The 12,050-nt window shown below is 36.0% G+C and overlaps 1 protein-coding gene across 10 annotated transcripts in view; it reads left to right on the top strand.

Moving 5' to 3' along the window:
* ZNF638 (zinc finger protein 638) overlaps positions 1-12,050 on the top strand; it is a 138,066-nt gene that overhangs the window by 113,123 nt on the left and 12,893 nt on the right. For all 10 annotated transcript variants that reach the window (XM_047851996.1, XM_047851989.1, XM_047851994.1 and 7 more), the window contains 4 exons: positions 1,647-1,688; positions 2,156-2,290; positions 4,644-4,769; positions 9,642-9,679. In XM_047851996.1, the coding sequence (XP_047707952.1) occupies positions 1,647-1,688; positions 2,156-2,290; positions 4,644-4,769; positions 9,642-9,679 (341 nt within the window). The remainder of the gene's footprint in view (positions 1-1,646; positions 1,689-2,155; positions 2,291-4,643; positions 4,770-9,641; positions 9,680-12,050) is intronic.

The following is a 12,050-nucleotide window of genomic DNA, read 5'->3' on the forward strand; positions in this document are numbered from 1 at the left end:
TTTTGAGTTTTCTCTGGTTTCGCATAATCTGTTTTGTATATTTTAAGTCATAAATATTTCTGGGGTTTGTTCTCTCTTCATCCCATCCATCATTGCTTTGTTTCTTAAAAACTCCAACAAGGGGTGCCTCAGTGGCTCAGTTGGTTGATCGTTTGATTGTGATTGTGGCTCAGGTCATGGTTTGTGCGTTCGGGCCCTGCATTGGGCTCTGTGCTACCAGCATGGAACCTGCTTGGGATTTTCTCTCTCTTCCTCCTTCTGCCCCTCCCCACTTGTGCTGTCTCTCAAAATAAATAAACTTAAAAAAAATTAAAAAACAAAAAACTCCAGGGGTGCTTGAGTGGCTCAGTTGGTTGAGTGACCGACTCTTGGTTTTGGCTCAAGTCATGATCTCATGGTTTGGGAGTTCAAGTCCCGAGTTTGGCTCTGTGTTAGCAGTGCGGAGCCTGCTTGGGATTCTCTCTCTCTCCCTCTCTCTGTCACTCTCTCTCTTTCTTGATAAATAAGGAAAAACAACAGACCCAACAAAAGTAGTTCTTTATGTCTTCTAACTTTAGTTTTGTGTCTTAAAACCACAAAGTCATGAGACTGACATAAAATTCAAATCTGTCCAAATTCAACTGATGTAGAAACCCTTCACTGTTTCTCTGTGGCTTATAAACATTTATTATCAACTGCTAAGAGATAATATCAGTTATCTATTAGGAAACACAGTTATTAGAATCCCTGGAGGAAAGTGGAAATGGCATATAATTTGAGAGAGCCTTCTGTTGAAAATCACTCTGATGTAATTGGTGGTATTGTTTTATATGTGTCAGTATTCTTTTGAAAAGGAAAAACAAAGTTAAGAACCAGAGGCTCTGAAGATAAAGTTCCATTAGCTTTCCTTTCCCAGCTTTGACATTTTTGTCTTATACCAGTCTTAGCCTTCTTTATAATTCAACAGCACTAAATAACTGTGCATTTAATACTCTTCACTGTTTGTTTTTTACTAGCCTAAATTTCTTTTTTTTTCTTTCTTTCTTTCCTTTTTTTTTTTTTTTTTTTTTTTTGGCATTTTTTCTTTTTGAGAGAAAGTGTGTGAGTTGCATGTGGGGTGGGGGCAAAGGGCAAAAGAATCCCAATCAGATTTCACACCCATGATGGAGCCAGAAGCGGGGCTTGATCCCACCACTATGAGATCATGGCCTTAGCCAAAATCCGACACTTAACCAACTGAGCCACCCCAGTACCCCTACTAGCCTATATTTCTGTTCTTCCTTATCCCCTACTTTGCTTATACACTTTTCACTTTGTAATTTGAATTCTCTTACTGTCTGCTAAAGTAATTCTCTTATTCCTTGTATGTGAAGTTGAATGTCCTCCCTGACACCACCTTATTAACCTTTGATGTACTTATGGGAATAGGAAGAATTGAAATGTATTAAGGTGGGACTTGACTAATTTGCTTAGGAAGAAGGAAAAATTTTTAGAAGGAAAAATTTAGAAAAATTTTTAGAAGGAAAATTTTTTTAAAAACTTTTGCTGACTTCTTATTTTATGAAATAATTCTTAATGTTTATTCATATAGGTTATTTTATTATAAATCTTGACTAAATATATGAATGAGGAAGACTTATACTTTCCCTCTATTTTGCCTTTTCTAGGAAGCTATATTTACAACCTTGATTAAAGAAAATGACCCAGAGGTAATATTTGCTTTTAAATACCTTATTACACTTGTTTAATTGGTAGAAATATTGGTTATTCACCTGTAATAAATAAAACCTTAGTACTTACTTTAAAATATTGAGGTGATGGAAGTATACAATGGGTTTTATCTTGGTTCAAATAAAAAGTAAAGGGTCATGGTAGTCCGTAATGTGAAATACTTTCCAGATACTGGAGCCATATTAAGTGGGTTAGGTATATTAAGTGTTGGGTAAATATTATGTTGATAAAAGAAAGATTATACTTCGTGTTTCAGTATATTGTTTCATTGATTACTGAAATCTAAAACTAAGATCTCACTGTCTTCACTCACATAGTCATTTTCTTACCTTTGGGAGAGAACATCATCTGACCTCGGAAAAATTAAATTTACTGTTAATCTGTGTTTTACAGTTTAATAATTCATACTTTTTCTTTTTCTGTGTTCTCTCTTAAAAAACTACAGGCAAATGTAGATAAGATTTACAATCGATTTGTACATCTTGATAACTTACCAGAAGATGGACTTCAGTGTGTACTTTGTGTTGGACTTCAGTTTGGAAAAGTAGATCACCATGTATTCATGAGTAACAAAAACAAGGTAAGGAGGCTCCTTCTGTTTTAGCTGTGTGTTCTGTAGAGAATATATGACTAAACCCTGTACTTTTACGGATTTGCTGTTTGTTTGTTTGTTTGTTTGTTTGTTTGTTTGTTTGTTTTGAGAGATTTGGAGTGTGACCAGGGGAGGAGCAGAGAGAGAGAGAGAGAGAGAGAGAGAGAGAGGAAAGAGAATCCTGAGCAGGCTCCACACTGTCACTGCAGAGCCGAACACAGGGCTCAAACTCATGAACTGTGAGATCATGACCTAGGCTGAAATTAAGAGTCAGATACTTAACCAACTGAGCCACCCATGTGCCACATGGGTTTGCAACTTATAATTCATCTTCTGAACTGAAGCGCCTATAAACATTATTTAATTTCTTAGCAGCACTATGATAGATCAGCATATTTTTTCCTATGCTGTGATAAGAAGCAAGAGATGATCACTTTCTCCTCAGAACTCCTAGCTTTTTGTTTCTGTTTTTGTTCTTTAATGTTTATTTATTTTTGAGAGAGAGCGAGAGAGGGAGAGGCAGAGAGAGAGGGAGACACAAAATCCAAAGCAGGTTCCAGGCTCTGAGCTGTCAGATTTGAGTTCATCTAAGCTTAATTACTTTTGTGACCTTGGCTGAGATGGCTTACACTTTTAGTTCTCATCTAAGTTGAAAAAAGGTATTGCCAGATAGTTCCTAAAGTCCCTTCCAGCCATAAAACACATAGAGAGTTGTTTGGTCTCTTTGTTTAGTTATATGGGAAGAAGTATAAAATGATCAGCCCTTTACTTCATGGTTTGGCTTCCTTCCTTAAAAGAAATTGTTAACCTCTACATTTGCTGTGCCCTCTGTGTTTAATATTTAATTCAGATACTTAAAATTAGATTTTTAATAGAAAAATGTTTATTTTTGCAAGAGAGAGAGAGAGTGCGCGCCTGCGCCTAAGAGGAGGAGGGGGCAGAGAGAGAAAGGGAGATAGAGAATCTGAAGCAGGCTCCAGACTCAGAGTTGTCAGTGCAGAGCCTGATGCAGGACTCAAACTTTTGAACTGTGAGATCATGACCTGAGCTGAAGTTAGATACTTAACTGACTGAGCCATCCAGGTACCCCAAAAACTAGATTTTGGTGAAGCATGTATTACCTAGAAAAGTAGCATTTCATATCAGAGTTGAGAATGTTTGCTTCTGAAAAAGCACCTAATTCATCAAAAGTAGATGACTAATTTTGACATGCTTCTGATACATAGAGCATGTTAGATTGTTAAATACTTTAGAAATAGTGTGACATAGGGAAGGGAGATGACAGATGGCATAAGGAATTTTGATAAGTTTAATTTTTTGGTAGGTATTCTTTAAATTTCTTAAAAATACCTATCATACTTTGCCATTTTGCCTTGATTTTGCAACATTTTAAGGATTGTTTTCTCTTGTTTCCTTTGAAATGAAGATTTACCTCACCTTTGAAATCACATTTGAAGTCTGGAAGAAAAATATATCCATTCTTTATAAAAATTAGAAAGTGTTTTTGTTGAACTTTTTGTTTTAACCCTGTTTAAGTTTCCATTCGGTGGCATTAAGTATATTCATGTTGTTAAACAACCATTACCACTATCCATCTCCAGAACTTTTTTTATCTTCCCAAACTGGAACCCTCTGTCCATTAAACAGTAATTCCTCCTTCCCCCTTCCCCCTCTTCCTAGCTGCTGACAACCACCATTCTACCATTTTACTTTCTATCTCTATGAATTTGACTACTCCAGCTACCTCACATAAGTGGAATCATACAATATTTGATCTTTTGCGATTGGCTTATTTCACTTAGTCTAAAGTCTTCAGAATATATTGTAACATGTCAGAATTACCTTCCTTTTTAAAGCTGAATAATAGGGGCACTTGGATGGTTTAGTTGGTTAAGCTTCTGACTCTCTTGGTTTCAGCTCAGTCATGATCTCACGGTTCTGTGGGTGTGAGCACTGCATCCAGCTCCAGGCTGATGGTGCAGAGACTGCTTGGAATTTCCCTCTGCCTGTCTGCCTGCCTCTCTCTCTCTCTCTCTCTCTCTGCCTCTCAAAATAAGTAAATAAAAATAAATAAAGCTGAATAATAATCCATTGTTTGCATATATCACATTTTCATTTATCTACTCATCCGTTGATAGATACTAGGTTGCTTCCACCTTTTGACTATTGTGAATAACACTGATATGAACATGGGCATACAGATGTCCATTAGAGTCCCTGCTTACAATTATTTTGGGTGGAATTCCTGGATCATATGGCAATTGTACTTTAGGTCTGTTTTGTTTTGTTTTGTTTTGTTTTTAGGAGCTACTTAATATTTTTTTTTTTATCTTCTCCAAAGGCAATTCTTCAGTTAGATAGCCCTGAATCTGCTCAGTCAATGTATAGCTTTCTGAAACAAAATCCACAGAACATAGGTGACCATGTATTGACCTGCACATTATCTCCAAAGATGGATTCATCAGAGGTAAGATTATTTTGTATAAACTTCTGTGCTTTTAGAAAATGAAAAAAAACTGTAAAGGTCATTCTTGCAAAACTAGAAAGAGGTACTCTGAAGGAAATTTTTTAAGAATTATTCTTGGAGAGTAGTCAAATTGGTACTAAGTTTAGACATTCTTTTAAAAATTTGTGTTGCAATCACTACTCCAATTGTCATGGTTTATGGTGCAGTATAAATTTGTTTAAATTAGTCATGTGAAGTAATTTTGAAAAATGTAACATGTTCATTCTGATACTTATTACAGACATATGTGTAGAATGATTCTATATATGTAACATGGTCATAATTATCTCCAGAATGCAGAGTCTACTTTTGGTCCATTTTGGCCTTTTGCTGATAGAAATTTGTTTATTTCTTTCTTTAATTTATTTTAAACTCTTGTATAAGACATAAGAGTTACAGATTATTGGCTTACACAGTAATAATACATGTATGAAAATGATAAGTAAACCACCTTCAAAAGAATTAACACGTTTTCTGTAATAGTTTCATTGTATCTCCATAATAGGAGGTAAATAATAGGGTCTATATTTGGTGTCTGCATGGTTTTTTTTTGTTTATTAATGTGCCAAAAATCAAATGCTAGCTCAAGAAAAAATACAATTCCACCATCTAAAGCCAAATTAAATAGAGCATCTATAAGTAAATGTATCATGTGGTAGGTACTGATTTCAGACAAATATGAGTGACTTGTTTAAGCTGATAATTTCAGAAACAATTTTAAAAGTTTTTAGCATCTCAACAGAATATTGTATTTTTAAAATTTTGTGTTTTTGATATTTTGTTATGACATTGTTCAGAATTATAGTAAACATTGATGATATAGAAATTATTTTTCTAAAAATACAGTCCCACATCTTTAGACCTAAAGAAAATGAAGTGAAAATTATCAAAAACCTCTGCCTGAATTGATACTTTACTTCCCAAGCTTTTATTCAGAACCTTATTGTTATGGCTTATTAAATTGAAGAACATAAGAACAAAGACTTAGCTCCACCACTGATAAGACAGCCTCGTAGTCTTGAGCATGTCACATAGTGTCCATTATATTGATTCAAAAAATGGTAAATTGATGGTTGAAGCAGGTAGACTAATTTCAAGGTATTGTAATAGTCTCTATGAGAAGTAATGAAAGCTAGACTAGGAAATGGAAATAAATCATGTCCCCAAATGTTTTAAATGACAGGTTTTAATTTACTGTGTTTATAATGAGTTAATTAAGTAATTAGCATCCTTGTATTACCCTCTTCAACACCCTCCCCCTTTCATTTTGTTACCTTTCATTTTTGTTACACAGGTGTTCGTTACAACCTTTAGTTATGTAACTATAGTTACCCCTGCATATGAAGCATGAAGGCTTAATTCTAAGTACTAAAAACTAATATCTGTATTTTTGATATCTTGATTAAGAAGATACTACAGAGGTGCCTGGGTGGCTCAGTTGGTTAAGCGTCCGACTTCGGCTCAGGTCATGGTCTCACAGTTTGTGGGTTCGAGCCCCGCATCGGGCTCTGTGCTGACAGCTCAGAGCCCGGAGCCTGTTTCAGATTCTGTGTGTCCCTCTCTCTATGCCCCTCCCCCACTCAGCTTTGTCTCCCTCTGTCTCAAAAATAAACATTAAAAAAAAAATTAAAAAAAAAAAGATACTAACTACAGAATTCAGTAGTATCAGGGTGGTTGTGTAAAGAAGGAAATACAGTATCTTGTACAGTTGGAGGTGACTTTCTTACATTCGTTTTTCAAAATGATGCTGTGTTTTTGTTTTCTTCAGTATTTGGATTATTTCCTGTAGTTTGGGGTAGGGGTTGTTATTGAGAGGAAAAAGGATGATTGTCTTCATGTTCTTCAGGTTATATAACTTAATTACTATTTGTTGAATAGAATCTACTCTTGTTAGAGCGATTCTTCTGACTTTTCTAAATTTATGGCCATTTGTTTTGTAAAGCAACTGTATATGTTTACTTTATTTTTATTGCTCTTCTGAGTTACTTCTGTTATTTCTTGGATTCTGTATCTCCTCCTCTCTTGGATTGCTTTTCTGTTTGCTAGATTACATCATCAAACAATTTTCCGCAGAAATTGTGTATGGACAGTAAACACTCTGAATCCCTGCATATTTGAAATTGACTTTATTTTGCTTTTACATATTTCATTGATAGGTTTTCTAGATGGAGAATTCTGTGCTCCTCACCTGTAATGTTTTTTTTTTTTTTTTTTTTAAGTATTCTCTACAATTAGCATGGGACTTGAACTCACAACCCCAAGATCAAGAGTCACATGCTCTACTGACTGAGCCAGCCAGGTGCCCCTTAACCTGTATTGTTAAGGAGAAAGCTGATTCTAATCATATCTCATGTATTTTTTTCTTTTGAAGGCTTTCAGCTTTTATTCATTTATTCATTAAGCAGATATTTATCTAATGCCTTATCTATATGCCAGCATTATTTTAGGTGTTGGAATACATGGGTAAACAGAGGAGTTGATGTCCCAAGTCCTCAAGGAGCTTATATTTTAATAGAGAAGACAGACTATAAATCTATAAATCTCTGTATGTGTGTATGTGTCTGTCTGTCTCTCTCACACACACACACACACACACACACACACACACACACACACACACACCAAGTGGTAAAAAATGCTATGAAGTGCTATGGAGACCAATCAAGATAAAAAGGTAGAGAGAGTAATAGATGGGGGCGAATGTGTATTTTAGGGTTGTCAAGGATAGCCCCTCTGAGGTTTTATCTTGGTTTGGGACTTCATATATCCTGCTTAGAGCACTCAGTGAATTTATAAAGATTGGTGTGTTCCTTTTCCCAAAGAAAGTCTTCCTCTTTAGTGTTCTGTCTTTCTGGAAGTAACACCTGTAACTGATTTTGTGGATTTCAGTTGGAACTGATTGCAGTTCTCTGAAATATCTTCAGTCTGTTTTGTATGCTTATCTTGCTTTCTGTTGTGCATTTGTTTTTCTCATTTATGAATAAAGAAGCAAGCTAGCTAATAAGGGTATCTGGTATAGATTTCCTCTACTGTCATACAGCCCCCCCCCCCCATAAGTTTCTCCTGTGAATGGGAAGATTGATTGTAAATACTGTGATTGGCGCTTATCAACTCTCATCTTTATGTATCATTACACTGTAGACTGCCCAGCAAGATGCCCCAGTAACGAAGGCCTGGGACTCCCATCACCCACACCAGGAATCTTCTCTAGGCACATTGTTCAATTTCTTTAAAGTATAATTTTCACTTTTTAATCTGACAAAATACAGAGAAAGATAATTCCCCACTCAGAATACACATGATTCCCACAGAAAAAGCATATAGATAGTATGTATAAGCTCTAAAGAGCAGACGTTTTTGCTATTTTGTTCACTGATGTGTCCAGTGCCTGGACCAGTGTTGGTTACATAGGCGTCGAATGTTATCTATCTGTTTATAAACTTCCTTTATTTATTTATTTATTTTTTTTTTATAAATTTTTTTTTTTCAACGTTTATTTATTTTTGGGACAGAGAGAGACAGAGCATGAACGGGGGAGGGGCAGAGAGAGAGGGAGACACAGAATTGGAAACAGGCTCCAGGCTCTGAGCCATCAGCCCAGAGCCTGACGCGGGGCTCAAACTCACGGACTGCGAGATCGTGACCTGGCTGAAGTTGGACGCTTAACCGACTGCGCCACCCAGGCACCCCAAAACTTCCTTTATTTTTGAGGGAGAGAGCGAGAGAGAGCGCACATGCGTGGGAGGTGGAGGGAAGGGACAGAGAGAGAGGAGGACAGGATCTGAAGTGGGCTTTGCCCAGACAGCAGAGATCCCAGTGCGGGGCTCAAACTCACAAACCATGAGATCATGCATGACCTGAGCCACCCAGGTACCCCCATACGCATTGAATTTTAATTTCCATTTTGGGCCCTAGGACATTATTTTTTAGTGGTTTAGATACATGTTTAAAAGGATTATTGTTAAATTTTGCTCAGCACTTCTAGGTGTTTTGAATAGAAAGCCTTTTTTTTTTTTTTTTTTAAAGATTGTTTTTACTATTATTTAAATCCAAGTTAGTTAACATGTAGTGTAATAATGATTTCAGGAATAGAATTTAGTGATTCACCACTTACAGCAACACAGTGTGCATCCCAACAAGTGCCCTCCTTTTTATTATTATTATTATTATTATTATTATTATTATTTAGTGCTTATTTTTGAGAGAGAGAGAGAGAGCACCAGCAGGGGAGGGACAGAGAGAGAGGGAGACAGAGAATCTGAAGCAGGTTGCAGGCTCTGAGCTGTCAGTGCAGAGCCCGATGTGGGGCTCAAACCCATGAACAATGAGATCATGACCTGAGCTGAAGTTGGACACTCACTCGACTGAGCCACCCAGGCACCCCTCAACAAATGCCCTCCTTAATGCCCATTGCCCATTTAGCCCTTCGCCCCACCCAACACCCTTCCAGCCATCCTCAGTAGTCTTTCTTATAAGTAGTTTTTTTAAATAATAATTGCACAATGAAGATGTTGATGGTTTTTATTCTTTTAAAAAAGGCAGTTAATTCTAAGCTTTTAAAGTTAAAAAAGTTTATTGTTTGTATCAACATTGAGACTTTCTGTGATTAATTTCTGTGTGTCACTTATTCTCTATAACCTACCTTAGGGCTTTTTAATGAGAAGAAAATTCTAGAATCTGAAATTTAAAGTGGACACTGAAAACTGTTTTATTTTTAAGATGTGGTCTTGCTTCTTTAGCTTAGATTTTAAGAACTGAAAACATTGCACTGATGGGTTAAATATTTAAAATCCGGTAGAATAGCCTCTAATGAAATGTGGAATTGTGTTACAGGCTCAAGCTGACAAAGACCCAGAACTAGGAAAAGAAAGGTATGTTGCTTTAAGTTTGCTGTCATTTTTGCATAGTATTTAATTACTGAATTTTGTTTCTGCCTTTTATAGTAATTGTTCACTTGTAGCAAAAAGTTTGTATCTTCCATGTCCATTTTGTGTTATATATATGAAGTGTGGGGCAGTTTGTGTGTCTTTGGTTTGTTTTTTGTTTTTTGTTTTTTTTCTGACTGTTTGAGGGAGCATTGTTTTGTTTTTTAGTCTCTGTAAGGTATTTACTGAAACTTTAGAAAAACCAAATATGTAAACTCAGTTTGAATTAAATACACAAATATGACTTCTTTATGAAATGTTTCACGAGGACTCTTGAACAACTCAATTTCTGTTATCAGTATTCTTGTTAGATTTTTCTATCCCAGAAAAGTTAAACACAGTAATAAAATTTCATTGACTTAAAAGCAAAAAAGAAAGTATTCAGTATGTATTTTGATACTTTTTGAAAACAACTGGGGGAAGGATATTTATTATAAAACAAAATAATGTTTGAAAACTTGGATAAAAGATGAAAACTTGTTCTTATGTGTTTATACAAACTAGTGACTCCCAGTCTTATTTAGACTATATATAATACACCCTCTTCTTAGTAACTTTCTCACCCTTATAACCACTTTTGCCTCAACCAATTAATTACCTTCTTTTTACTGCTTTTCATTGAGAATCACTGATTTAGAATTCTTTTCCCTTTTTACTACTAAGTGATTTGCCCTTGTTAGAGTCTTTATAGTAAGAGCTTATCAGTTTGAAAGAGCATTTTGAAAGTGTTTAAATATGGATATTTTGTTTTATTTGATGCACTAATTTTAAGATCATGACCTGAGCTGAAGTGGGATGCTCACCTGACTGAGCCACTAGTTGCTTCAGTTTGTCTTAGTAATTCTTACATGACGCTTTTAAATGATAAAGGTAATTAAGAGTACTTCAAAATATGTTGGTAACTTTAAGCAATTAGGTTTGCTGTACGTGTCAGTACAGACTTTTTTAAATTGTACATTATTAATACCAATTATGTTCACATGTCTAAGACGTAATGCCAACAGCACTGTTGAATATAGAAGCCCACAAAGGGCTTATTGAGTGGTAATGCCACATGTAATATAGGTAGACCTACAATTTGGCCACACTAACTCCGGCTGATTAAGTGAGTAGACTCTTCCAAAAATTCATCTTATGTATTTCATTTGACATAGTTTCAGGTCTGCACGAACAGCTATTGTCTGTGTTCTGGTCATTTTTTCCTCTCATTATTTGACTCACCTTTTAAAATCAAAGATCTTTTTTTTTTTTTTAATTTTTTTTTAATGTTTATTTTATTTTTGAGAGAGAAAGAGATTGAGAGACAGAGTGTAAAACAGTAGAGGGGCAGAGAGGGAGGGAGACACAGAATCGGAAGCACGCTTCAGGCTCTGAGCTGTCAGCACAGAGCCGGACACAGGGCTCGAATGCACACAGACTGTAAGATCATGACCTGAGCTGAAGTCGGATGCTCAACCCACTGAACCACCCAGGCGCCCCATCCTTTCTTTTTTTTAAGTTTGTTTATTTTTGAGAGAAAGAGAGAGTGAGCCTGTGTGCGTGTGAGCAGGGGAGGGGCAGAGAGAGGGGGATAGAGAGAGAATCCCATGTGGTCTCTTTGTCAGCCAGAGCCTGGTGTGGGGCTCAAACCCACCAACCATGAGATCATAACCTGAGCTGAAATAGAGTCAGACGCTCAGCCAGCTGAGCTACCCAGGCACCCCAAACATACTTCTTAATGAATTTACAGATAGTTGTTTAATCTTATAAAATTCACTTTTAAAATTCTAGTACTAATAACTTAATTTCCGTTTTGCAGTTTTTTCTGACTTACATACATTAGAGAAAAAGACGTGGGATGGGGCCTGAATACTTCACATTTCTTTATCGGAGTAAAGTGATCCTGGGAAAATATTGGTGCTTGTGTTGTTTTTGTTTTTGAGGCACTTTTGAGTGCTAATTCATCTTGATGTGATTATTTTGTTTATAATTAGTTTAATGTATTTAAATGTATTTCCTGTTTTTAAAGGAAATCTATGGATGTATTAATAATATTCTACATTTTGCCTGTTCTCATTCCCTCCCATGTAAACATTATTTACTTACCATGTGATTAAGGATGCAAGGTGCAGTTTTCACCAACTCGTTAATAATGTTGGGAACTTCCCAGTGGCCCTCTGAAATGTAAATACTAATCTTCAGTATTGTTAAATTGTAGTCTAAAGTTTCTCGCAAAGTGTAGGGTATGGTATTAACCTTTGTTCTCATGTCCAGCTTTTTTTGAGTTTTGAAACCCTGGTATTTATGGGGAGGTGGAAGTGGGACAGGGTTGGAAATT

The sequence above is a fragment of the Prionailurus viverrinus genome, chromosome A3 (genome assembly GCF_022837055.1).
Source record: "Prionailurus viverrinus isolate Anna chromosome A3, UM_Priviv_1.0, whole genome shotgun sequence".
NCBI lineage: Eukaryota > Metazoa > Chordata > Mammalia > Carnivora > Felidae > Prionailurus > Prionailurus viverrinus.